This window comes from Felis catus, chromosome B4 (assembly GCF_018350175.1).
Source record: "Felis catus isolate Fca126 chromosome B4, F.catus_Fca126_mat1.0, whole genome shotgun sequence".
Lineage (NCBI taxonomy): Eukaryota > Metazoa > Chordata > Mammalia > Carnivora > Felidae > Felis > Felis catus.
Genome location: NC_058374.1, coordinates 42,227,441 through 42,254,553, shown reverse-complemented (window position 1 = coordinate 42,254,553; position 27,113 = coordinate 42,227,441). Strand labels below are relative to the sequence as shown.

General features: G+C 50.4%; 2 protein-coding genes across 4 annotated transcripts; both read left to right on the top strand.

The window, feature by feature from the left end:
- The first annotated feature begins 422 nt into the window (after positions 1-422).
- On the top strand, positions 423-13,976 carry C1RL (complement C1r subcomponent like). Of its 2 annotated transcripts, XM_045061322.1 has the most exons (6): positions 426-582; positions 1,085-1,313; positions 7,086-7,275; positions 9,212-9,325; positions 9,463-9,537; positions 12,928-13,976. In XM_045061322.1, exons 1-6 carry the CDS (start codon positions 500-502, stop codon positions 13,713-13,715), a joined length of 1,479 nt encoding a protein of 492 aa, XP_044917257.1. In that variant the 5' UTR covers positions 426-499; the 3' UTR covers positions 13,716-13,976. The 2 variants fall into 2 exon arrangements, with proteins under 2 accessions (XP_044917258.1, XP_044917257.1); XM_045061323.1 differs by lacking the exon at positions 7,086-7,275 and having other exon boundaries at positions 423-582; positions 1,085-1,323.
- A 2,749-nt stretch (positions 13,977-16,725) lies between these two features.
- On the top strand, positions 16,726-26,854 carry C1R (complement C1r). 2 transcript variants are annotated; one of them, XM_045061321.1, is made up of 11 exons: positions 16,726-16,877; positions 17,610-17,838; positions 19,396-19,588; positions 19,913-20,059; positions 20,160-20,356; positions 20,645-20,792; positions 20,900-21,021; positions 22,979-23,057; positions 23,418-23,573; positions 25,410-25,484; positions 25,963-26,854. In XM_045061321.1, coding segments are annotated over exons 1-11 (2,127 nt in total). In that variant the 5' UTR covers positions 16,726-16,875; the 3' UTR covers positions 26,742-26,854. The 2 variants fall into 2 exon arrangements, with proteins under 2 accessions (XP_044917256.1, XP_019690013.3); XM_019834454.3 differs by lacking the exon at positions 16,726-16,877 and adding an exon at positions 17,361-17,515.
- The last annotated feature ends 259 nt before the right edge of the window (positions 26,855-27,113 follow it).

The following is a 27,113-nucleotide window of genomic DNA, read 5'->3' as shown; positions in this document are numbered from 1 at the left end:
CAGAATTCAAAAGACAACCTCAGCAAGTGCCCCCACCCATCCTGGATGAGGAGAGAGGAGGAAGGAGTAGCTCCAGTTCATGGGCCACAAACTTTCATTTCTACAAGACGCAGTCTGGTAACATAAATGAGTGGAAAAATCAGGGAGGGAGACATATGGCCATTAAAGGTGACAGCCCTAACTCAGAGGGAGCGACGCTACCGTGTGATACATGCATGAGGCAAAAATTAGTTTTAAGTAGTACACAAGACTCAAGAGTCAGCACCTTCCCCAGCCCCCGATGTCTTCTGAGGGCAAATGTGGTTTTGGAGAGGTCTTTCCTCTAAATCGTGGTGGGCAAACTATTCCTGAATCAGACAGCAGGTGGCGCGCAACTCAGAGAATTGAAAAAAGAACTGCGGCGAATTACTTAACTCATTTCCAGTAACTTCTCCCTCCTCCCCCACAAGGCCTTCCCCAGCCCCACCTCCTGTTCCCCGGCGTGGGCCAAGCCTCCCAGATGTCCAGTTCCAGATGCCTGGTCTCAGAGTGGGGAAATTACCTCTGGAGAAGCCCCCACTCCACAAGCTGCCAAGGCAAGATGTGAGTGTGCCCTTGAAGAGGCCTGGAAGAAAGGGAAGTGGCCCTGGGGCGGGGGAGGGGGAGGCAGACCCAGGGACACACACAGACACACACACAGACACACACACACAGACACACACGCACACACACACACACACACACAGCCAATTAATGCCCAGGGAGCTGGAATTTGCCTGTAGCCTCTAGCAGCCTTCCCCAGCCTTCCTATCCGAGCCAGGAAACTAACATATTGAAATGTCCCTCCCTCCTACCACCATTGCTCCCTCAGATCCCGGGGGGGGGGGGGGGGGGGGTTGAAATTTGGTGAAGCAGGGAGCAGCCCCCTACTTTGATTGAGACTTGCCAGGGAGATGAACAATGGTGGAAAACTCACAGTCCAAGCTCAGGCTGGCTAGGAGGCTCAGGGTGAGGAGGGACGATGAGGGAGTGGCCAGCAGGTGCCGGGGCCCCAAGGACTGAGGCCACAGCTCTGTGGCCACATGTTGCTCTCACCCACACACAGGTGGTGGCTACTCCTCTGGGGAGTCCTCCAGGCTTGCCCCACACAGGGCTCCGTGCTCTTGGCCCAGCAGCTACCCCAGCAGCTGACATCCCCCGGGTATCCAGAGCCATATGTCAAAGGCCAAGAGATCAGCAGCGACATCGAGGCTCCAGAGGGCTTCGCCGTGAGACTTGTCTTCCAGGACTTTGACCTGGAGCCGTCCCAGGACTGCAGGCAGGACTCTGTCACCGTGAGCTGTGGTGGGGGTCCTGGAGGGACTCTGGGGAGGAAGGCTCCTGGCCTGGAGCCCAGAGGCAGGGGGGTGTGGCTGTGCCCTCAATGGCAAAAGATGGCTGACGAGTCCAAGTCAGGGGCTCAGGCAGCTTACCTGGGAGGCCAGGATCTGCCCCAGGGCACAGCCTTCAACCAGCGACCCTGCCCCTGCCCGCGTTACCGTGTGGGCCCCACAGAGCAAAAGAGCAAAAAAGACTTCCCTGCCTTTGGAAGTCGTACAGAGGGACACACAAGTACCGCCAAACCCTGGAGTAAAAGAGCGGGGACTCACATAGCAGTCGTTAAAGATCCATCGAGTATTGGTGGAGCTCAGGCTCTGTCAGATCAGGAGGCTGGGCGTAAATAATCACAAAAGACCAGGTGACAGTTCAAGTTGCAGAATAAGAACACTCTAGAAACGGCCCCTTATCTTGTCTCTTGGGTTAAATTTTATTCCCATCGAAATAATACCGTGCACATAGTTCTTTTTAAAAATGAGTATAGTCCAAGGCTTATCAGGAAAACAGCGTCTCCAGCCTTCTTCCCAGCCCCACTGCCCCTCCCAGGGAAGCACCTACAGTTCATGTAGCTGCTCCGTCTGGCATTTACGCCCATATGTATAAATAGCATGCTTATTATGTTACTTTTTTGCATCTGATCACTTAATATCTAACTATAGAAGATGAGGACTATTTACCTCTCTTAGACCTTCCACGTGTCCCCACCCCCCGTCATCCCTGTCAACCACCATTAGCATTTCTAGTTAACTCTGTACTCATTATTTGCATTCTCTTGACTTTAAAACATTCACTTCAGGGGTGCCTGGGTGGCTCAGTCGGTTAAGCATCCGACTTCAGCTCAGGTCATGATCTCATAGTTCATGAGTTTGAGCCCCACGTAGGGCTCTGTGCTGACATCTCGGAGCCTGGAGCCTGCTTCAGATTCTGTGTCTCCCTCTCTCTCTGCCCCTCCCCTGCTCCCGCTCTAACTCTCTCTCTCTCTCTCTCTCTCTCTCAAAAATAAAGAAAACATTAAAACAATTAAAATATTCACTTCTGAGCATATGGTGTACCATAATTCTATGTCCTTGTTTCTCCAACTTTTGGGTCTCCCAGGAGTCGGTAACCGCATGGAATTTTAGGGGTTTTCTGTTTGTTTTTGATTTGATTTTTAGTTTGTTTAGTTCTGTCTGTAACTAATCTCCCCAGACTCTTAGCCAGGACAGTAAATATCCTCTCTATATAATCAACACAATCAACCACACATCTCAATCTCTAGTCCTCCTTTGCACTGGTGACATCCCCGTGAAGAGCTCTTGGTGATTTATCTCCTCAGTCTGAGTCCCCTGCTGTCCAGAGCCTCAGGCATTCTGGGAGTTCCCTACCCTTCCTTCTGGGCATTTCCTTTACGTGTCCTGTGTTGGAACTGAATCCCGTATCATTCTCTTCTTGGTATAGTACCCCATTTGGGGGGAGAACATTCGCTCCAGAAAGAGCAAGAGAAAATAACTTGTAAAGGAGCGTACATACCCTGAATGTCCCAGCTCTACCCTCACCATTGATGGACAATTGTTGATATGAGTCTTTTTCTACTCATTGTACAGGTTTTTTTTTTAACCTAGAGAATTTTTATTATTTTTATTTGTGTTTGTTCACTTTATTTATTTAGTTAGTTAGTTTCAGGGGTGGTGGGAAAGGGTAGAGGGACAGAGAGAACCTGAAGCAGGCTTCATGCCCAGCATGGAACCCAACACGGAGCCCAATGCAGGACTCGATCTCACAACCGTGAGTTCATGACCTGAGCCAAAATCAAGAGTCAGTCACTTAACTGACTGAGCCACCCAGACACCCCTAATGTAGGGACTTTTTTTTCCTTTTTAAATGTTTATTTATTTTTGAGAGAGAGACAGAGACAGAGTGTGAACGGGGGAGGGGCAGAGAAAAGGGAGACACAGAATCCAAAGCAGGCTCCAGGCTCTGAGCTGTCAGCGCAGAGCCTAATGCGGAGCTCGAACTCACAAACCATGAGATCATGACCTGAGCTGAAGTCGGATACTTGTCTGAGCTACCCAGGCGCCCTCTAACGTAGACACTTTTTAAATCTAATCCTTCAATTCTGGGAATGTTCTTGTATTTTTTTTTTTTTTTTACTGAAGTATAGTTGTCATACAATGTTATCTTAGTTTCAATTGTACAAAATATTGAATACACAATTCTATACATTGCTCGCTGCTTACCGCAATAAGTGTAGTCACCATCTGTCACCATACAATGTTATTATAATATTATTGATTATTGATTACATTCCTTATGCTGTACTTTTCCTCTCCATCACTTAATCATTTTTTAAAGTTTTTACTTAAATTCCAGTTAGTCAACATGCAGTGTAATATTAGTTTCAGGTGTACAATATAGTGACTCAACACTCAACATGCAACACCCTGTGCTCATCACAACAAGTGCCCTCCTTAACCCCCATCACCTATCTCCCCACCCACCAGTCATGTATTATTTGTTAAATAAGTTCCAGATGTCTGCTTTCTGTATTTTCTCTTCCTGGAACTCCTGTGATTGAGTTGTAGATTCTGGACTGATTCTCTCGTTCTGTTAATCCATTCTGTTCTGTTTTCTGTCTCTTTTTCTTTTTGTTCCACTTTCTGGGAGATCTCTTCATTTTAAATAACATTTTAATCAATTTTTTTCTGCTAACATATTTTTTCACGTCTGAAAGGTCATTCTTCAAAACGTGCCTTTTTATAGAATACTGTTCTTGTCTCATTGAGGCCATATCTACTCCTTTCCCTCTACGGGGATTATTTTTCAAGGTTTCTTCGGTTCCTTGTATTATCTCTGCTCCACCCAAGTTCCCTTTTATTGTTCATTTGTTTTGGTCTCTGTTTTTTGTGTTAGAAACCATCCTATAATGTCTGATCATCCTTGGCTGTTTATATTTAAGGGTGAAATACTTGGCTGGCACTGGATTCTCTGTGTGGGTAGCTAAACCTTGTGCAGTGACAGGTTCGGAAATAGAGTTATCAACACGGTGACCTATTTGTGCTATTGGGCGCCTCCCAGATATTAGCTCGCAGAAGTATTTTCCTTGGGGACAGCCGACCTCAGAGCAGAATCCTCTGGCCTCCTGCTCAGGGTTGCTGACATTCTGGCAAACAAGCAGAGAAGGGAATCTCATTGTTTGACACGTGGACTTCCGCCTAATCCCTCTGCTCTCAGTCGTGGTTTTCACCTCCTCCGTCAAGTGTGCTGGCGGACCCCAAGTCCAGGCTGTCTGGCTCACGCTCAGGTCATCTGCCAGGATGAGCCAGAGGAGTTGCCCGGATGCACAGGGCGGGCAAAGGGATCCAGAGTTCTGAGGTCTCCCCGCGTAGGCTTTCCATCAGCCCTTCCTTCGCCCTCATCCTCAGGGGCTCCTGGTTACCCCAGTTTCTGGAACCTCCCTGGGTTGTGTGATGAGAATCTGCCGGCTCTGTGTTGGCTTCTATCCTTGCAGACTCATTGCCATGGCCCGTCTCCATTCTATCTTCCAAAGTGTGGACAGCTCTCATCCGCTGTCACGTCGTCCTCTCTCTTTTTTGTCCTTGCTCGCGTAATACCATTTTATCCCTTCGCTGTCACGTTGGTGGGATTTGAGGTGGGAGAGGAGATAAATGCGTGTGTGTAGGGCTTCAGATTTAACTGGCAGTCGCGACTATACTTTCTTCAATTCAGCCTTTGTCCGTTGAGCACCTACCGTGAGCCCCGCTCTTCTCAGTCACGGACAGTTGTGATCTTGGCCTGACTCTTCCCTTGTCAATGAGGGACTTTAAGCTCAGGAATAGGACTCTTCCCTCCTCTCTGCGTCCGGAGCAAAGCACACAGACACCTCAAATGCAGAATTCAACACCCTGTAGTTCAGTTCCGTTTTTACTTGTCGGTGTACTCAACCAGCTTGTGGGCTCCTTGGTAGCAGAACTGTGTGTTTGTATCTATACCCCCCCCCCAACACCTAACACGGTGTTCTATTGCCTAGCACATAGAACATAGCCAATAACTCTTTATTAAAGGAATAAATGAGGGGCGCCTGGGTGGCTCAGTTGGTTGAGCGTCCAACTCTAGATCAGCTCAGGTCATGATCTCACGGTTCATGAGATCGAGTGCCGCATCGGGCTCCATGCTGTCAGCGTGGAGCCTGCTTGGGATTCTCTCTCTCTTCCTCTCTCTGTCCCTCCCCAGCTCATGTTCTTTCCTTCAAAGTAAATAAATAAACTTAAAAAATAAATAAAGGACTAAACGAAAGAATGAGTGGAACCCAAGCCTCTGTAGAACACACAACAAAATGAATTTTGAACGAGCAGGTGGCTCTGCGTGAAGATGCTGGACAGCTATCATAGGGCGTGATGTTGTCCTGGCTAGAAGAGGCCTTACAGGCCATTTTATAAGAGGTCTTCCTCCTATAAGGAGGAAACTGAGAGCTGGGGTAGTTAAGAACCCCCCCCCCCCCGCCATGTCACACAGGGAGTCGGGGCAAAGTCTGGAATTTAACACAAGTCTGATGACTCGCAGCCGGGTGTTCATTCTACGTTGCTAGTTAGACTCTTAAGTGACTTTAGTTAGCCCACAGCTCGTAAGGAAGGGGAAGAAGAAAACTGGAGCATTTAACAACCAAGTATATCAGTAAAGGACCATTTTCTAGGGTAAAATGCTTCTTCCCCAAGAGGTAGGTCTCTGAAATAGGGAGATTAGTTTTGTTGATGTTCTAAGGAAGCAAAAGCATTGGGACAAAACTTTTCTTTGTGCCAACTTCCACCCAGCTGCTATGACCATGAAGAGACGGGCTGGATGGGGTCTTAAGGGAATTCGAGATTCGGAGAGAATGAGGAAGCAGAGAGCTAGCAAGAACCCAGAGTATGTGTGTCAACATGAAGGTTCAGAAATCAAATGAGCTGACCAGTGAGCAGTGCACCCAGAACAGAGATTAGGCACGAAGCATGGGCCGGGGGGACTCCTTCCAAGGTGCCCTTCCTTGGATTGGGGAACCCACAGGAAGGGATTTGAGCCGGGGGGAGGCAGCCAGAAGGGACAGAAACAGAGACAGCCTGTTCAACGAACATATTAAGCAACAATAGCCAACGTACACACACCGTGTTCATAGATTTCACCCTGTGTCAGTGGCCACAGTTAAGTTTATGGAGTATAGGCGGAGGAACATTCCAAAAGAAGAAGAACAGGAAAGCGAGGAACCCAAGGGGCTCAGTCTTTGCAAAGGGTCTTTGCCTCACAGACGTTGGTCCTAGGAAGTTACTCGAACTGGAAGGTGATGGGAGTGGAGGAGGCTGGATGGGAAGGACTTACGTCTGTATATTTGTGGATTCAAGGCTCTGGCGCTCTATGTACCATTTGGAGCCTCAGAGAGTCAGTGGTGAGCAAAATAGATGTAATTCCTGCCTTCTTAGAATTGAGAATCCAGTGGACTGTTTGGAGAAACCCTGGGGTTCCCAAGGAGCTTCTTGAAAGGAGGTGACTATGGTGGGCTTTGAGGTAATTATGGTAGGCGAAAGAAATGTGCGAGGCATCTGGTCATGGATGAAAGAAACCTGGGCATCAGTAATGCAACAGAAAGCTACTTGAGGAAATCTCCCCGAGGGACAGCTTCTGGGCCCCAGAGGTGGGCAGACCTTCTAGAATCTACGCCCAGGACGTGACCCTGTGGTGCAGATTCACCCCACACCTGCCTGCCCACCCTCCCCTTCCAGATCACAGCCAGTGGGATGGATCCGAACCGGTTCTGTGGGCAGCAGGGCTCCCCGCTGGGCAGCCCCCCTGGTCAGAGGGAGTTTGTGTCCCCAGGGAATCGATTGCGGCTGACTTTCCGAGCACCCGCCTCCTCTCAGGACAGGACTACTGGCCTCCACAGGGGCTTCCTGGCCCTCTACCAAGCTGTGGGTGAGTGTCTGTCCCGGGGGTGCAGGCTCCGCCCACGGCCATGGCCCCTAGTATCCTGAAGTGACATGTGGAAGCTTGAGTGACTACTGAGGCAGGGACCAGTGATCCCTCCCAGCCCCACCTGTGCCCCAATTCAAAGAGTAGCCGCTGCTCAGTTCCAGCACCCCTTTCCATGCAGACTTCTAGGCCAAATGCATACAGATCATCTCATCCTTCAAACGAAGCCAAAAATTCCAGATTTTTAAAAAATGTTTATTTATTATGGAGAGACAGAGAGAGACAGAGCACGAGCAGGGGAGGGGCAGAGAGAGGAGGAGACACAGAATCTGAAGCAGGCTCCAGGCTCCAAGCTGTCAGCACAGAGCCCGACGTGGGGCTCAAACTCACAAATTGTGAGGTCGTGACCTGAGCCAAAGTCGGACGCTTCACCAACTGAGTCACCCAGCCACCCCCAAAATTCCAGATTTTTAAGTGAAATTCTAGATTTTCAAATGGTAACTCGGATTTTTTTGGAAAGATAATGCTAGCACATGGTAATTTTTTAAAATAACATAATATGGTGAATAAAAATAATGTAATACGGTAATAATATATGAAGTAAGTCTTCCTCTGATCTCTGGCCCTTAGTCCCTGGCTACCCTGTCCAGAAATAACCCTGTTGTCCACTTCCTGGTATCTTTCCAAAGACATCTATGCCATTCAATTATACATATTCTTACAAGGAAGGAAAGGGTTGCCTGATGATGAAACGTCTTTTTTTTTTTTTTAATTTTTTTAACGTTTATTTATTTTTGAGACAGAGAGAGACAGAGCATGAACGGGAGAGGGGCAGAGAGAGAGGGAGACACAGAATCGGAAGCAGGCTCCAGGCTCTGAGCCATCAGCCCAGAGCCCGACTCGGGGCTCGAACTGATGGACCGCGAGATCGTGACCTGAGCTGAAGTCGGACGCTTAACCGACTGAGCCACCCAGGCGCCCCTGATGAAACGTCTTAAATGTAGTATTTTTCACACAATAATATGTCTTAAAGATCATCCCATGTACATGTGGCTAGCATTGCCTAATTCTTTTGAATGACCACACAATATTCCTTTGATTGATGCATGCAATGGATTTAACCAGCCCTCCACTGATACTTTGCTGCCACAAACATTGCTGCTAAGGGTATCCTTCCTTGTTTATACACCTTGAGCACGTGTATGAAGGTGAATTCTTAGATGTGTACATGTTAGGTGAAAAAAAAACGCTTGCAATTTAAATCTTGGTATTGCTAAATTTCCCTCCAAAGAAGTCTTGCTCATATATACTCACTAGCCATGTCTGAAACTACCTGTTTCCCTATGCCCTATTTATCATGGTTATTTTCAAAAGTTATCATTTTTTTTTAATTTTTTTTCAACGTTTATTTATTTTTGGGACAGAGAGAGAGACAGAGCATGAACGGGCGAGGGGCAGAGAGAGAGGGAGACACAGAATCGGAAACAGGCTCCAGGCTCTGAGCCATCAGCCCAGAGCCCGATGCGGGGCTCAAACTCACGGACCATGAGATCGTGACCTGGCTGAAGTCGGACGCTTAACCGACTGCGCCACCCAGGCGCCCCAAAAGTTATCATTTTTTATGTTCATTTCTTTTTGACAGAGACACATAGACCACGATCAGGGGAGCGGGAGGGGCAGACAGGGGGAGACACAGAATCCGAAGCAGGCTCCAGGCTCTGAGCTGTCAGCACAGAGCCCGACGTGGGGCTCGAACTCACGACCCGCGAGATCATGACCTGAGCAGAAGTCGGACGCTCAACCGACGGAGCCACCCAGGCGCCCCATTTCGGTTGTTCTAAACAAAAGATTGTGCAAGTCAGACTAAAATATGGCCGCGGGCCAGAATCGGTCCCGGGGTTGCCAGCTCTAGGTCCTTATGACCACTGTTTTCCTACAGGGGTGAACCACAGTCGGCCCAGTGGGGGCTCTGAGGCCATCAGCATAGCTGAAGACAACTCCTCCAAGATCCAGAACCACTGCCAGGAGCCCTACTATCAGGCAGTGCCGGCAGGTAAGCCCCCACCTGCTGGGGAACTGGCTCCTACTTGCCTCACTCCCACCAAGAGGCCTGAGGCCTTCTGGGCGCCCGCCACCCCCACCTCCCAAGGCTGAGCCTGTTTCTTTGCCTCCTGTCTTTTCACTCCTCAGGGGCACTCCCCTGCACAACCCAGGGCCTCTGGAAGGAGACACAGGATAGGGAGGAGCTTCCTCGCTGTGAACCTGGTGAGTAGTGACCTGCCAGCGCCCCTCCGGTGGCCACTTCCCAAAGAAGTCTCAGCTGCACATGGGGCCTGTGGGAGCAGGACACGGAGGTTTAAGCCTTGGGGTAGAAAGGGAGAGATAAAGGCCGAAGTACAGGGGGAAAGGGGAACCAGGAGGGCCCAGAAAAGGAGAGGCAAGGATCTTGTCTCTTTTTCTTCAGGATCAAGAGATAACTGAGAAAGGAGGGGCGGCCGTGTGGCTCAGTCGGTTGGGCCTTCGACTTCGGCTCAGGTCCTGATCTCACGGCTGGTGGGTTCGAGCCCCGTGTCAGGCTCTGTGCTGACAGCGCAGAGCCTGGAGCCTGCTTCGGATTCTGTGTCTCCCTCTCTCTCTGCCCCTCCCCCGTTCATGCTCGCTCACTCTCTCTCTCTCTCTCTCTCAAAAATAAAGAAAACATTAAACAAAATTAACGACAACAAAAGAGATAACTGAGGAAAAGCAGGAGGTTCATCAAGTGGGACAGCACAGGAGAAGAGGGGTCCGCAGAGTGGAAATAAGGGAAACCTGTCTCTTGGGATGGTCTGCTTGAAGCATACATAGACAGGCTCTCTGTCCCCAAAATATCTCCCTACCTAGATGTCACAGTGCCAGAAAGTCCACCATTTTTTTTAAAAGACGCTTTATTTAGATACAATTTATGTAACATAAGATTCACCATCTTCACTGTTTAAAAATGTCCAATGCAATCATTTTTTTTATTTTTTTTTTAACGTTTATTTATTTTTGAGACAGAGAGAGACAGAGCATGAACGGGGGAGGGTCAGAGAGAGGGAGACACAGAATCGGAAACAGGCTCCAGGCTCTGAGCTGTCAGCACAGAGCCCGACACGGGGCTCGAACTCACGGACCACGAGATCGTGACCTGAGCCAAAGTTGGCCGCCCAACCGACTGAGCCACCCAGGCGCCCCTGTCCAATGCAATCATTTTTAATACACTTGCAAGCTCGTGCCACCATTCCCACTAGTTCCAGAACATTTCCATCACCCCAAAAGGAAACCCCGTACCTCCATCTACCCTTCCCCGTCCCGTGGCAACCACTAATCTACTCTCTGTCTCCATGGATTTGCCTGTTCTGAACGTTTTCTATAATGGGAATCCTACAGTATGTGGCCTTTTGCGTGTGGCTTCTTTTACTTAGCGTCACGTTTTCAAGGCTCAGCCATGTGGGAACAGGCATCGGGATTCCATTCCTTTTGGTGGCTGGATGGGAGTCCGCTGTCGTGGGGATGCCCTGCCTTTTGCTCACCCGTGCATCACGTGAAAGACATTTGGGCTGTTTCCACATTTTGCCCTTTATGGATCGTGCTGCTATGAGCCTTCGTGGGCACGTTTCTGTGTGAACATATGCTTTCTGTTCCCTTGGGTCTATCCCTGTGAGTGGAATTGCTAGGTCCCATCACACTTGTATGTTTAACTCTTTGAGGACTTGCCAGACCGTGTTCTGCTGTGGCTGCCTCATTTTACACGCCCACCAGCAAATACAAGGGTTCAAGTTCACCGTTGTTGAAACCCACTTTTTTGAGTCCAGAGCATTGCCTTTCTAACCCAGTCGGAACAAACTTCTCAGGTCTCACTCCTGACCCTCAGAAGGCTCTCGGGCCAGCCTGAGCCCTGTTTTGGGGGGTGGGTGGGAGGGCCGGTAATAGTGGAAGATGTTAAAAATGAAGGAAGGTCGGGACGCCTGGCTGGTTCAGTCGGTTAAGGATCCGATTTTGGTTCAGGTCATGATCTCACAGTTGGTGAGTTGGAGTCCCACATCAGGCTGTGTGCTGTGACAGCTCAGAGCCTGGAGCCTGCATCGGACTCCGTGCGTCCCTCTCTCTTTCCCCTTCCCCCGCTTGCACTCTCTCAAAAACTAAATAAACATAAGAATTTTTAAAAAAATGAAAGAAGAATATGCTAACTAATTTGGATGTAAATTAAAAATATGGGGCACCTGGGTGGCGCAGTCGGTTAAGCGTCCGACTTCAGCCAGGTCATGATCTCGCGGTCTGTGAGTTCGAGCCCTGCGTCGGGCTCTGGGCTGATGGCTCAGAGCCTGGAGCCTGTTTCCGATTCTGTGTCTCCCTCTCTCTCTGCCCCTCCCCCGTTCATGCTCTGTCTCTCTCTGTCCCAAAAGTAAATAAACGTTGAAAAAAAAATTTTTTTTAATGTATATATAATTAAGTATCATGTTGAAAATAAATAAATAAAAATTACCAAAAAAAACCTGAAAAAAAATAAAATAAAAAAAATGAAGGAAGGGCACAGAAAACAAAGACAACAGACGCTGAGGACAACCTCGGCTTGCTGCATGATTGTGCTCAGGCTGGCCCCACCAAGAGTCTAGAGAAGTGGCTTTAAAATAGCTGAGGGACTTGTTGGGAAGAGCACTGGGTGTTGTATGGAAACCAATTTGACAATAAATTATATTTTTAAAATTTTTTTTAAAAAATAGCTGAGGAATGGGTGAAAGCGGTGAAGGGGATCAAGGGTACAGTTCACCCTGATGAGCACTGAGTAATGTGTAGAGTTGTTGGATCACTATATTGTACACGTGAAATTAATTACACTGGAATTAAAATTTTTAATCCCATTACTTTTTTTTTTTTAGCGTTTATTTATTTTTGAGACAGAGAGAGACAGAGCGTGAACGGGAGAGGGTCAGAGAGAGAGAGGGAGACACAGAATCTGAAACAGGCTCCAGGCTCTGAGCTGTCAGCACAGAGCCCGATGTGGGGCTTGAACTCACGAACCGCGAGATCATGACCTGAGCCGAAGTCAGACGCTTAACCGACTGAGCCACCCAGGCGCCCCTTTAATTCCATTATTAAGGTAAAATAAATAAGTGATATTTTTTTGAGAGAGAGAGACCAGGGGAGAGGGGCAGAGGGAGAGAGAGAATCCTACACAGGTTCCACACTGAGTGTGGAGCCCGACACAGGGCTCAATCCCATGACTCTGGGATCATGACCTGAGCCAAAATCAAGACTGGGATGCTCATCACCCCAAGAGTGATTTTTTTTTTTTTTTAAGTATCTGTGGAGACAGGAGAGAGAGCACTTCACAGAAGCAGGTCTTTCAGAAGTGTATCTTTTTTTTTTTTAACGTTTATTTATTTTTTGAGAGACAGAGACAGAGCATGAGCAGGGGAGGGGCAGAGAGAGGGAGTCACGGAATCCAAAGCAGGCTCCAAGCTCTGAGCTGTCAGCACAGAGCCCAACATGGGGCTCGAACTCACAAGCAGTGAGATCCTGACCTGAGCTGAAGTCGGACGGCTTAACCAACTAACTGAGCCACCCGGGCGCCCCGTTCAACAAATGTATCCTGATGCAGCTGCTGATGTCACCCGTACCCCTCTTCTCTTCCAGTCTGTGGCCGGCCACTCACCCCCATCGCCCAGAACCAGGAGGCCCTCGGTTCCTCCAAAGCCAAGTTGGGCAACTTCCCCTGGCAAGCTTTCACCAGTATCTACGGCCGTGGAGGGGGGGCCCTGCTGGGCGACAGGTGGATCCTCACCGCCGCCCACACCATCTATCCCAAGGACGGCGTCTTTCCCTGGAAGAACCGGAGGGTGGATGTCTTCCTGGGCCACACAAGCCTAGACGAGATGCTGCGGCTGGGAAGTCACCCTGTGCGCCGTGTGGTCGTGCACCCCGACTACCGCCAGAACGAGTCCCACGACTTCAACGGGGACATTGCCCTCCTGGAGCTCCAACACAGCGTCCCCCTCGGGCCCAGCCTCCTCCCGGTCTGTCTGCCCGACAGTGAGACCCTCTACCGCAGCGGCGTGTTGGGCTATGTCAGTGGGTTCGGCGTGGAGAGGGGCTGGTTAACCACCGAGCTGAAGTACTCCAGGCTGCCCGTCGCCCCGAGGGCGGCCTGCCAGGCCTGGCTCCAAGAGAGGCAGAGGTCTGAGGTGTTTTCGGACAACATGTTCTGCGCTGGGGATGAGATGAGGCACCAGAGCGTCTGCCAGGGGGACAGTGGTGGCGTCTATGTGGTATGGGATGAGCGCGCCCATCACTGGGTGGCCACGGGCATCGTATCCTGGGGCGTCGGGTGCGGCAAGGGCTATGGCTTCTACACCAAAGTGCTCAACTACCTGGACTGGATCAAAGGAGTGATGGGGGGAAGGACTGACCCTGGGGGCGCTTGAGCAGTGACCCTCAACTCTGGAGGCCCCCACCCCGAAAGGAGAGGGTTGGGAGCTCGGACTGGGCTCGGGGACGGGGATGGGGGCAGAGAATCTCTATTCGAGCTCCTGCTGCCCTATCCCTCGTGCGACAGAACTCCTCCTCCTCCTTCCCGAGGCCCCCTCCTCCTCATCCTCTCCCTTCCTTCCAGTTTGCGAGTTTGTGCTCCACCCAAGGAATCCCTGTACATCTCAGCCGGTTGCCTTTAAACTTCATCTTCTGGGCGCTTGGGTGGCTCAGTCTCTAAACTTCATCTTCTGGGCGCTTGGGTGGCTCAGTCTTTAAACTTCATCTTCTGGATGCCTGAGTGGCTCAGTCATTAAGTATTGGATTTCAGCTCAGGTCATCATCTCACGGGACTTCATGAGCTCCAGTCCCATATGGGGTAAGCTCTAGCCCCATCTCTCTCTCTCTCTCTCTCTCTCTCCCCCCCCCCCCCCCCTCCTGGGATTCTCTTTCTCTCTGTCTGCCCCTCGCTCACTTGCGCCCTCTCTTTCCCTCTCAAAAAATAAAATAAAGCCTGGGGAGACTCAGTCGGTTAAGCGTCCGACTTCCGCTCTGGTCATGATCTCACAGTCTGGGAGTTCGAGCCCCGTGTCGGGCTCTGTGCTGACAGCTCAGAGCCTGGAACCTGCTTCAGGTTCTGTGTCTCCCTCTCTCTCTGCCCCTTCCCTGCTTGCACTCTCTCTCTCTCAAAAATAAACACTAAGGCTATTATAAATGGGAATACATTTCTTTTTCAGGAACTAGAAAAAGAAGAATAGAGAGTTAGCAGAAGGAAGAAAATAACAAAGATTAAAGCAGAAATAAATGAAATACAGACCAAAACAACAATAAAAAAAAAAAAAGATCAGTGAAACTAACAGCAGGTTTTTTGAAAAGATAAACAAAATTGGGGCCCCTGGGGGGCTCAGTCGGTGAGGCGTCTGACTTCGGCTCAGCTCATGATCTCACGGTTCGTGGGTTCGAGCGCCGTGTTGGGCTTGCCAACTGTCAGTGAGGAGCCTGCTTCAGATCCTCTGTCCCCCCACCCCTGTCCCTCCCCTGCTCATGCTGTCTCTCTCTCAAAAATTAAAATAATTTTTAAAAGATTTTTGTAAAAAATGAGGTTTCTCCCAGCCAAGCCAAAAATTATATACCTATATCTATATAGAGTCATCTGTCTAGATCTAGATATATCCACAGAAGGAAACTTGCCATAACTTTAGGAGAGAAACTTTTTCCCCCCAGAATCAAATCCTGAGAGGAATGAACAATAAAATAGACCGTCTTCGATACCGGTTTTTAGGCCAGGGCAGAAGCAATCTTCATTTGGCTGTTTCTTTCTATCCTTGGTGTAAGTTAGTCAAGGGTTCCGTTCAGTGGTCGGGCAGTGGGGAGGCAGGGCTGGGACTGAGCTGATGCGCCCCAGGTTTGTCACTTTCCAGTCATGTCGTTTACATCAGGACAGAACTCAGGATCCCTGGGACGGATGGGAGAGCTTCAGCTAAGACTTACCTTCTTGGACCACCGCTCCTTAACCCGTAACCTCTGCTATTCTGCCTCCACTGTGAACACCACACGAGACATACGCGCAGCGCTGTCAGCCTGCTGACGCGCAATTTGCTAAGGAAGGTTCCCCGTCTTTCTTGTCTCCTGATCTGGTCCTTATCCCTCTCCTCTATTTTTTTGCCTTTCCTAACCTGACAAGGTCATGGGTCATGTCAGGGATTAAGTCATGGATCAGCCCCGCCATCAGATCCATTCCTCAGCTCTGACGTACAGGCCTGCTGGAGGAACCCTCCACAGCTTGGTTGACCTTGCGTCTTCCCTGTGCCAGCTCTCTAAGTACATTCAGTGACGACTTGGCCACTGCCTAATGGGAAACTGCCCCATCTTTGTGAGTCCTCGCTATCCGTTGCCTGGGAAAGTGCCTGGCACATTAAATAGGTAAGTCCCTACATGGAGGAATGAGTGGGTAGGTGGAGCGGGTAGGTGGAGGGATGGAGGGATTAATCTCATTGGAGAAACAAGCGGGATACACTCCGAAGGTCTAAAAACTCAGACGACTGCTCTGCCTGAGCTGCCCTATAAAATATGGTGCCATATTGGTATTTTGGTTTTGCCACATACGGTATTTGAGCCATGGCGAGTTGAGAAAGAAAGGCTTCCACAGGGAGCATACTTTTAAATTAGGAGACTATGCCCTGGAGCACAGGAAAGATAAGAGTCCCCCACCCCCACCCCAGGGCCTGGCTTTCTCTCAGAAAAGGCCAAGTCACTGTTGGTCCACAGCCACACTGTTGTTTGGCTAGCCCTAGGCAGCCATGACTCTCAAGGGCTCCAACACTTGACCAGATGCCCAGAAGAAGAGATGTCTCGACCCCGCTCAGCTTCCCTTGCCTCTCTAAAAGCCAACTTCACTGGCAGGCCTGAGCTCATTGAAGTGGGGAGGAAGCATCTTAAAAGAGTCCCTAGTGCTGCTTTAGGGTCACCCTGACACAACAAGCCCTGTTCAGTGTTTGTCATTCAAGGGTGAGTAGGCCGGGGCCCCAATGCAAACAAACTCCATTCTCTTCTTTCACTCCTGCAATGCCCTCTTCTACCTCGTTGTTCCTGGACATGAAAATCCTAGCCATTCCTGGACCAGGGCCGTTGGGTGACTAAGAGCAGGACGAACCAGATTGATGGAACAGGCGATGCAGAAAAGAGAGTCTCCCTCAACAGCGATTTCCACTGCCTTTGGTGTAGGAACCTTGTAAAGACAACGGCGGTCCCTGAAGAAAATGAAAATTCAGATCAGATTTAGAAACCGCGAGGTCTGGGTTTTCCAAACCAAAGGCTGTCTCCACTGGAGAAACTCAGGCCCGTCTCCCTAGCCCTTCCCCAGATCGGCCAGCAGGTGGCGCCACCATCAGGGATTTCAAAACCAAAACTCCAAACTGGAAACAGACTTTTTTTTCATTTTGTTTATGCAAATAGTTCATTCCCTACAACATTCCTCCGGGAATGGTTCCCACCCCCCCTCCCCTCCACGCTCATTCCCTCCCCCTTCCCTCCTCTGCATGACCGCTGTCTCCCTCAACACAGAGTGGATGAAGACGCTGTCAGGAGAGTCTAGGATCCAAAAACAGGCCTGGAGAAATGTGAGTAAGGCTGATGGGGACCCAGGGAGGGAGGGAGGGAGAAGCCAGAAGGGAGAACCCTGGGCAACTCTGCTCCCAAATTTATTCAGGGAGACAGGAACACCCTTCCCCTCCCCGTATATCTTTACCTTATGCCGGTATGCACACGCGGGCACACGCAAACACATACCTTCCATCCCTCCTCATGAGGACAAAAGGAGACCTTACACACGTGAGGTGATGGCCACGCTCTCTTCTTCCTCCCAGCTCATAGCAGGGGAGCAGCAAGATGGGGAGACCCACTCTGCCCAGGAGGGGTGCGCTCTGTGTGTGACTCCATATTCTATAGGCCGTTTCTCCCAGAGGCCTTTGCTGGCCCTTGGGAGCCATATCAGAGAGCCATGACTGGAAACCCTCACCCTCAGTTAACTGGTCACAAGCCAGCCCTATTCCGGGAAGGGGAGGGGAGTGTTGCGAGAGGGCAGGGGAGGAGGATGGGGAGAGAGGACAGGGACTGTGATGAACCTTTGGACTGCACATTGCCCCGGGGGAGGAATACCCAATGCAGCGGCTGCAGAGACCAGCCTCCCCTCTTCACCCACCCCCACCGAGAACATCTCTGTGAGGTCTAGAATGGCCAGAGTGGAAAATGCCGAGCGGTGTGACCATCCCAGCCCCCACCCCAGTCACGGCCCAAACGGCAAGGGTGCTGCACCCCTCCAGCCCTACAGACACCCACTTTCTTTTCGGCAGGTGGCTCTTGTACCTCCTGGTGATGATCCTGTTCTGTAGGGTGGAAGGCTCCATCCCCATTTCTCAGAAGCTCTTTGGGGAGGTGACTTCTCCTCTGTACCCCAAGCCTTACCCCAACAACTTTGAGAAAACCACGGTGATCACGGTGCCCACAGGATTCAGGGTGAAGCTCGTCTTCTGGCAGTTTGACCTGGAGCCTTCTGAAGGCTGTTTCTATGACTATGTCAAGGTATGGGATCGGGTTGGGAGGGCAGAGGGAGAGCTGGGTGTCTCTGGAAACTGAGGACTTGTGTTCTAACCACCCTGGATAGTATTCCTCACACATGGACAGAGCCCTAGCCCTTCAAGAGCTGATGGCCAAGTGGAGCTCTGAGAGTCAGGTGACACCCTGGATGTTGGGGGGGGGGGGTCCACTGGATTTAGAGGCCCTCAGTGAGCACTGAAGGGAGAAACATGGAGGAAGGAATGTACAGGTCCCACTTCCAGGAAATGTACTGTCCATAAGAGTCAGAAAAACCTTCCCCATCTGCTGACTTTCTGGGAGTCTTTGGAAAACAGCTGTGCCTCAGTTTCCCTATTTCCATGTAGAATATCACCATGGCTGCCTGCCTAAACAGGAACATGGGGAAGAGAAATGTATGCAGTAGTAGCTCAAACATAGCCCTCAGCAAAGTCAATGGGCTCAGTCTCCTCACCTTTGAAGCAACCAAGAAGGCCTTCCAAGTCTCAACTTTCTATATCCAATAAAAATGAGATTCAAGGTTCAGGATCCAAGTAGAGACTACACACATCCGATAAATACCATTCCCAGGAGGGTATACCCTCTGGAGGCTATGAGAGAATGATCGGAAAATGATACATCTTCCTAACTCAGAGGACTTGAGAAGTTTGCAGGGTTGGGGGGAAGGGTCTCCGGGGTAGGGATAGAGAGGGATGGGGTGGGGGCAGGATGTCTTCCACTTTTGAGGGGTTAAGGAACCTGTGAAGAAAGAGATAAAGTGGGGGGTTGGCGCCTGGGTGGCTCAGTCGGCTAAGCATCTGACTCAGTTTCGGCTCAGGTCATGATCTCATGGGTTCTTGAGATCAAGCCCCGAGTCGGGCTCTGCGTTGACAGCGTGGAGCCTGCTTGGAATTCTCTCTCCCGCTCTCTGCCCCTCCCCCACTTGTGTACACTCTCTCTCAATTTCTCTCTCTCTCTCAAAATAAATAAATAAACTTAAAAAAATTTTTTTACGAAAGGAAAGATAAGGGATTCTAGGCGATGCTTGCCGATATGAAGGCTGGAGAGGCTCACTCTCAGCTGAGTCTAACAGGAAGCATGACTGGATGTGAATGGTTTGCATAAGGTGAGGTGGAGTAACTAACTAGACAGAAAATAAAGCAGACCTGCCGGGCTCTCGGAATGAAGGAATGCTAAAGACTTGGGTAGAGACAACCAGGATTCCAGTGGAAGACGAGCACGGGAGGTGGTGGAAATGAAGAAAGGTCTGAAACGTGCTGGGGGACGTAGAACAAGGAAGAGAGGATGTACCAGGCACAGGGTGACATGCAAGGAGCTACCCACTGGGAGACTCAGATGCACCATGGAAGTCCCGCCAGGGTGGGGAGAAGTTCACAACAGCCAGAGCCCGGCAGGCAGAAACCAGGCAGAGGCTGTTCCACCAGTAGAGTGGAACTCTTTGGGACACTCGCTCTTTGGGACAAGAGGAGGACCTTCACTGACCTTCCTCATGGGACGTGTCTCCTCAACAGCTCCTCTTCCCGCCCCTTCTCCTTCCTCCACCAGATCTCTGCTGACAAGAAAACTCTGGGGAGGTTCTGTGGGCAACTGGGTTCTCCACTGGGCAACCCCCCAGAAGCAAAGGAATTTATGTCCGAAGGGAACAAGATGCTGCTGACCTTCCACACGGACTTCTCCAATGAGGAGAATGGCACCATTATGTTCTACAAGGGCTTCCTGGCCTACTACCAAGCTGTGGGTGAGTGGTCCCTGGGTGCCTTTTTTTCCGGCCTTAGTCATATGGACTAGGGACCAGAAAAGGGGAATCTTGAATCCAAAGGAGTAGGAAGCCTGTCCTTCCTTCCTTTTCCCCTCAAGAGAGCTTTGTCCAAAGGGGGCCTGCCAACCTGGGTTCTGTCACCATTGGGGGATTTCCAGAAGACATTATTAGACAGGCCTGGAAGTTCAGGTGGCCAAGAGATGACTTTGTCTTTCGGCTTCCGGTGAGTGATCTCTCTGAGAGCAGAGCCATTACAGAAATCCCCGGCAGGAATTTAACCTCTCCTTCTGGAATCTCTTCCAGACCTCGATGAATGTGCCGCCCAGCGCAACTCGGTTGAGGAGAATGTCCAGCCCCAGTGCCAGCACCTGTGTCATAACTATCCTGGTGGCTACTTCTGTTCCTGCCGTCCAGGCTATGAGCTTCAGAAGAATGGGCATTCCTGCCAGGGTGAGGTTGGGGCACTGTGGAAGGGAGGCAGGGATGGAGCAAGGGCTTGCTGGCCAGCCAGAGAGTCTCCGGTGACCCCCACCCGGCTCTGCTCCCACAGCCGAGTGCAGCAGTGAGCTGTACACGGAGCCATCGGGCTACGTCTCCAGCCTGGAGTACCCCAAGCCCTACCCCCCTGACCTGCGTTGCAACTATAGCATCCGGGTAGAGCGCGGCCTCACCCTCCACCTCAAGTTCCTGGAACCTTTCGAGATCGATGACCACCAGCAAGTGCACTGCCCCTATGACCAGCTACAGGTACAGCCGTCCTACTCCCTGAGAGACCCCCTTCCTCTCCTTCCCCTCTTCACCCGGCACCCCTCACCCCTGCTTCCCGCTAGATCCTCTGGCCAATCGGGACAGGAATGACCAACGTCACACATGGGCTAGGCAAGTTCCCACACAACTGGGTGTGGATCCTAGGGATCCCTTTCCCCCTCCAGCTGAAAGCATACACAAAAAGCAGACTTCCCACCACCGCCGCCCTCCTGGCTCAGTGGGGAAATGTCTGAATTAGAGAGATGGCCCTCACCTCTTCCCCACCAGATCTACGCCAGTGGGAGGAATATCGGCGAGTTCTGTGGGAAGCAAAGACCCGCTGACTTTGACAGCAGCAGCAATGCCGTGGATCTGCTGTTCTTCACGGATGACTCGGGGGACAGCCGAGGCTGGAAGCTGCATTATACGACTGAAAGTAAGATTTCCCGGGGGCCTCTCCCATTAGGCAGCACTGGGGCAGAATCAGATGGGTAGAAGAGACAGTGGCTCTGACATGAATATGTCCTCTGGTCTCCCCAACAGTCATCAAGTGCCCCCAGCCCAAGACCCTAGACAAGTTCACCATCATCCAGGACCTGCAGCCTCAATACCAGTTCCGTGACTATTTCATTGTCACCTGCAAACAGGGCTACCAGCTTGTGGAGGTAAGAGCCCGAGGCTGAGGGAAAACAGCTGGCCCAAACTTCCAGGGGCAATTCACACGGGTAGCTCAGCAACCCCATCAGATTTAGGCTCAGTCCTGATTGGACTCACAGATGCTTGAGCTGGAAGGGTCACCTGGTCTACCAGCTCTCAAACCTGACTATACACTGGGAACACTTGGAATTTTATGAATACTGATGTCTGGGTCCCCTGTAAGAGACTGATTCCATTGACCTGGAGATTGATTCCTCGGCCTGGCACCTAGGGCATCAGGATTACTCGAAGCTAATGTGCAGCCAAGTTTATGAACTACTAACCTTGGGCAGTAACGGTAGGATTAGGACCTGAAAAGGCAGGGTGGAGTACAAGGAGTGACTCGCTCAGCATCACAGATTTTGTACAGGAGGGACTGGAACCAAATCTCCCGCCTCTTGCCCCAGGGCTTTTTTATGTACGATGAGGTTCTCAGCCTGGGCCCACCACCCTGTTCTCAGCTTTGCGGGTGCAGTAAAGAACGTGGTTTTATTGGTTAATCTCACAGAATCCGGTAAAGTAAAATGCGGTTTTGAAAGACATGAAAGTTAGAGTGACCCCTGGGCAGGGGCATGGGACTGGACATCCCATCTTTGTTCAATAGATCCACTTGGAAGACCTCATCAGAATCAGAGAGAAGATCTTTGGTATGCCCTCAAATAGTAGTTAATTCATTCAGCAAACATTTTAAGTGTTTATCGAGGGTCAGGCGGTGTTCTAGATGCAGGAGGTGAGTAAAAAGAAACGCGCATATTCACGAGAGCCTTCATGCAGCCTACCTATGAATGTTGCATCAAGCTGAGCTAGCCAGACGAGTTGCTCTGTACCCCTGGATGTCTCCAGCTACATCATGAGGACTGGCTGTCCCAGGCCCAGAAGACTGGAGACTCCCGTACTCTTTGCTCACGTTACAACCCTCCCTGTCTTCTGCTGCCACCACCCTTACCTTGGCATGTGTGACTCACATCATAGAATTTAAAGCAAGCCACACAGCTTGTCTCCCGTTATTTGCATTTCACTCAAACATCCTTGTTCTCGTACGCACTCTCTTGCGATCTTTTCCAGGGCTAACTCTCTGGGATGGTTGTTGGCCTTAATAAAACTCATTCATAGGGTCCGGTTAATTTTCATCTCAGAGGGTGCCATTTTCTTGCTTTGTGCTTGCTATCTACTCAACTACTATAGCATTTGGCACGCATCAGTATCTCAAGCACCCTGGAAAGTGGCTGGGCCCTTGCCCTTCAGAAAACTGCGGTCTAGGGGCACCTGGGTGGCTCAGTGGGCTAAGCAACCGACTCTGGCTCAGGTCATGATCTCGCAGTTTGCGAGTTCAAGCCCCGCATCGGGCTCTATGCTGACAGCTCAGAGCCTGGACCCTACTTCAGATTCTGTGTCTCCCCCTCTTTCTACCCCTGCCCTGCTCACGCTCTGTGTCTCTCTGTCTCTCAATAATAAACATTAAAAAAAATTTTTTTTTAAAAAAAAGAAAGAAAACTGCGGTCTAGGAGAAAGGAAGTGATGCAGGCCAAGACCGGTGGGTACTCCAAAGGAGGAGAAACATGGTTCTACTTCAGGGCACGGTGTTTTGTTCCAACGCAGAAAACACCCAGCCAGTCTTGCTGTTTTTTTTAATCTAAACCTGTGGAGTCCAAATGGGCCTCCGTGGAAAAAGGCAAGAGTCTGGAGAGAGGATTATTGGGCCTGACAATGAGTCCTTGCTCTGACTTGCTGCTGTGTGACTCGGGGCTCCCCTCTGTAGCCCTGGTCTGAGAAGGACAAAGGAGCCGCACCCACAGAGGTTCTGAGGTCTGCGAGTTTGAGGTGTTCTTGCCCTGGCTGCTGCTCTGGGGTGGGAAAGGCGGGAAGGGAACCGCAGTGCCTTCTTGTACTAATGACACAGCTACCTCTGTCCCTCTTCTCACACAGGGAAACCAGGTGCTGCTCTCCTTCACGGCTGTCTGTCAGGACGACGGCACGTGGCACCGTGCCATGCCCAGATGCAAGAGTAAGTCACAACTCAGGATATCTGCCCCCACTCCCACCCCCTGGCCATGGGGACCTGGGATGTGAAAGGAAGAGGGGGCCTGGGCTAAGCCTCTCCCCAAAGGACTGTCCCTCCCTCCCCACTTGTCCTCTGAAGCCTATGGCCCACAGCAGGAACCAGTCGGCCCTCCGCTCAGCTGTGTTGGGGGGCTCTCCCCAGAACTGAATTTCACTCCATCCAGTTCCCATCCGTCATAAGTTCCCCCCACCGACCGTATTGCCCTGAGGTTCTCAGCTTGTTCTGTGGGCAGACAGCTCGTGGTCCCTCCGCTGAAGTTCCAGTACGTTCTCAGCTCTCATACGGCCCTGTGTTCTCTCCAAGTCAAGGACTGTGGGCAGCCCCAAAGCCTGACTAACGGGGACTTCAATTACACCACCGCAAAGGGGGTGAACACCTACCAGGCCCGTATCCAGTACTACTGCCGGGAGCCCTATTACAAGATGCAGACCAGAGGAGGCATCACTGAAACCGAGCGAGGTAGGGACCCATGCAAATGGCAGCCTCCTCCCTTCCATCTTCTCGGGACATCTTCCGAGATTTCTTCCAACATAACCCCTCGAGAATGGATGCATATTACGGTATCTTCCCAGGACACTGGCTTCAGGGGCCTAAAGTACGATGCCAAGAGGCGTCTAGTAGGGTTGAATAAGGAGGCACCGGAGCCGATACAAAGAAAATCTCAAATCTCATAAACGGTCCGCTCCTTCTCACCACAAGCATCATCATTCCCACCCCCGCAAGCAGCGTCATCATCCCGACCTCCGTCATCCCGACCTCTGTCACCATCCTTTCCACCACCACCATCCCCACCACCTCCAACACCCCCTCAGGCTACTATGTTGCAACTTTTTTGCATTTAGATTTACTAAATGACTCTCAAACTTATCTTCCAAACTTTTCTTTAAAATAAATCAGGAGTGGGGCGCCTGGGTGGCGCAGTCGGTTAAGCGTCCGACTTCAGCCAGGTCACGATCTCGCGGTCCGTGAGTTCGAGCCCCGCGTCGGGCTCTGGGCTGATGGCTCAGAGCCTGGAGCCTGTTTCCGATTCTGTGTCTCCCTCTCTCTCTGCCCCTCCCCTGTTCATGCTCTGTCTCTCTCTGTCCCAAAAATAAAAAAATAATAATAATAATAATAATAAAATAAAATAAAATAAATCAGGAGTGCCTGGGTGGCGCAGTCAGTTAAACATCCGACTTCTGCTCAGGTCATGATCTTCCAGTTTGTGAGTTCAAGCCCCATGTCAGGCTCTGGGATGACAGCTCAGAGCCTGGAGCCTGCTTGGGTTCGGGGTCTCCCTCTCTCCCTGCCCCTCCCTTGCTCACACTCTGTCTCTGTCTCTGTCTCTCTCTCAAAACTGAATAACCATTAAAATAAATAAAATAAAATAAAATAAAATAAAATAAAATAAAATAAATCACATCCTAGGAGCGCCTGGGTGGCTCAGTCAGTTAAGCGTCAAACTCTTGATTTTGGCTCAGGTCATGATCCACAGTTTGTGAGTTCCAGTCCCGCATTGGGCTCCGCACTATCAGCATGGAGCCTGCTAGGGATTCTCTCTCCCCCTCTCTCTCTCTCTGCTCCTCCCTCACTCGTTCTGTCTCTCTCTCTCTCAAAATAAATAAACTTTTTTAAAATAAAATAAAATAAAATAGAATAGAATAAAATAAAATAAAATAAATGACATGCTTTGTAGGTTAGAAACATCCAAAAAAAGAAACAATCTTACATTGAAATTATATAGTACTATTAAAGAGCTGGGCTTTGAAGTCAGACAATCCTTAGTTTGCATCTTGGTTCTGTAACCTAGAAATTATGTGACCTTGTGCAAACTATTTCAGCTCATTTTCCTCATCCAAAAAAAATGAGGATAGTAATGCATCCCCGAAAGTGTCACTGTGGTGCTTCAAGGAGATAATGTCAAGAAAGTGCTTAGCAACAGGTACGGTACTCCGTCAGCCATCAGAAAATGTAGCCACCATTATTATCTACAAACCCACTTCCAAGGTGCAGTCACTGACAAGATGTTCAAATGTTCCTTCCGGTTTTTATGTCTACCTTCACAAACAGGGAGCACATCAAACGTAGAGTTAATGTTCTGATTTTTTTCACCGAATGTCAACACCAAAAAAATATACGTAGAGGCCTCACAACACTTGTGATGTTCCATCCTTGTGTATTTCAACCTTCCCTTTGTCAGTGTTGGTTCCGGATCTCCCCTCTCCCCATCTAGCGCGCTCTGTGCTTACTGGCCTCTGCGAGCCGTTTCTCCTGCCCACCATCTCCCAGCCTGCTCATCGCCCCCTCTTTCCACAGGGGCCTATACCTGCACCGCTGAGGGCATTTGGAAGAATGAAAAGGAAGGACAAAAGATTCCTCGGTGTTTGCCAGGTGAGTGGAAGCCCTCTGGGGCCATCCCCAGTGCCTCCGGCAACCCTGCGGGGCCTCAGGAAGAGCCTGCACAGAGCGTGGAGACAAAGTGAATGGAGAGACACTCCAGCTTGAGGTCAAAAATAGACAGGAGGAGTAAAGGGGGAATCCGGTAAGGAGAAGGCCCAGGAGAAACGGACAGAGGGACCCAGACAACTGGACTCGGTCCTGACATTCCCGCTTTTTCCCTGAGCAGATGGGGAATTGGGGAGTAAAAAAGAGCAAGAAAACCCCCAGGAAGAAATAAACCAGAGCCAGGAGGAGAGGCTGACAAAGGCCAAAGACTCAGGGGGAGGGTGGGAATGGGAGAACAAAGAGGAAACGGGCCCCCGGGAGCCAGAAAAAAAGGCCTCAGGGGGGAACTGCCTGATCACAGAAGGAAAGAGGACTGGCCGGGCCGGACTGACTTGAACTTGCCTTCTCTGTCTCTCCTCTCCAGTGTGTGGGAAACCCGTCAATCCCGTGGAACAGAAGCAGCGCATCATTGGAGGGCAAAGAGCCAAGCTGGGCAACTTCCCCTGGCAGGCATACACCAACATCTACGGGCCAGGCGGGGGGGCCCTGCTGGGCGACCGCTGGATCCTCACAGCCGCCCACACCCTCTACCCCAAGGACTACAACGGGGAAAATAACGCCACCAGGGATGTGTTCCTGGGCCACGTAAACGTGGAAGAGATCACAAAACTAGCAAACCACCCTGTCCGCAGGGTCAGCATTCACCCAGACTACCGCCAGGACGAGTCTAACAATTTTGAGGCGGACATCGCCCTCTTGGAGCTGGAAAATAGTGTCACCCTGGGGCCCAACCTCCTCCCCATCTGCCTCCCTGACAACGAGACCTTCTATGACAGGGGCCTCATGGGCTACGTCAGTGGCTTTGGGATAATGGAGGAGAGGCTTTCCTATGACCTCAAGTTTATCCGTCTGCCCGTAGGTAGGCGAGAGGCGTGTGAGAGCTGGCTCCGGAAAAAAAATAGGAACGATGTGTTTTCTCAAAACATGTTCTGTGCCGGGGACCCGTCTCTAAAGCAGGATGCCTGTCAGGGCGATAGCGGAGGGGTCTTCGCAGTGAAGGATGAGGACAATGATCGCTGGGTGGCCACGGGCATCGTATCCTGGGGCATCGGGTGTGGCAGGGGCTATGGCTTCTACACCAAATTACTCAACTACGTGGACTGGATCAAGAAGGAGATGGGGGAGGAGGAGGGAGAGGGCTGAGCCCACAATTCACTAGGTCAAAATCCAGACAGCAGTGCGTTAAAAAAAAAAAAATGATCTGACCAGTTATTGATAACCACTAAGAATCCATATTAAAATCACTGATGCAGAAAGACACTGTGTGAAATAAATGCTCTTTTCTATAATCCCATCCCTGAAACAACCCAAAGGTCACCTTTATTTCCTCCAAGGATTGCAGAAGATGTATTCCACAATCTCTAGTTATCATTGTCATCTTCTGTCCTTATACTCTTGGGCAATTGAAACTCTTTCCAAAGAAAATTTTATGAGAAATGCCAGTGTGCAGAATGAGTTAAAAGCAGTATTTAACCAATATAAAAATATTTAATAGGATCATATTTAAAATACTTG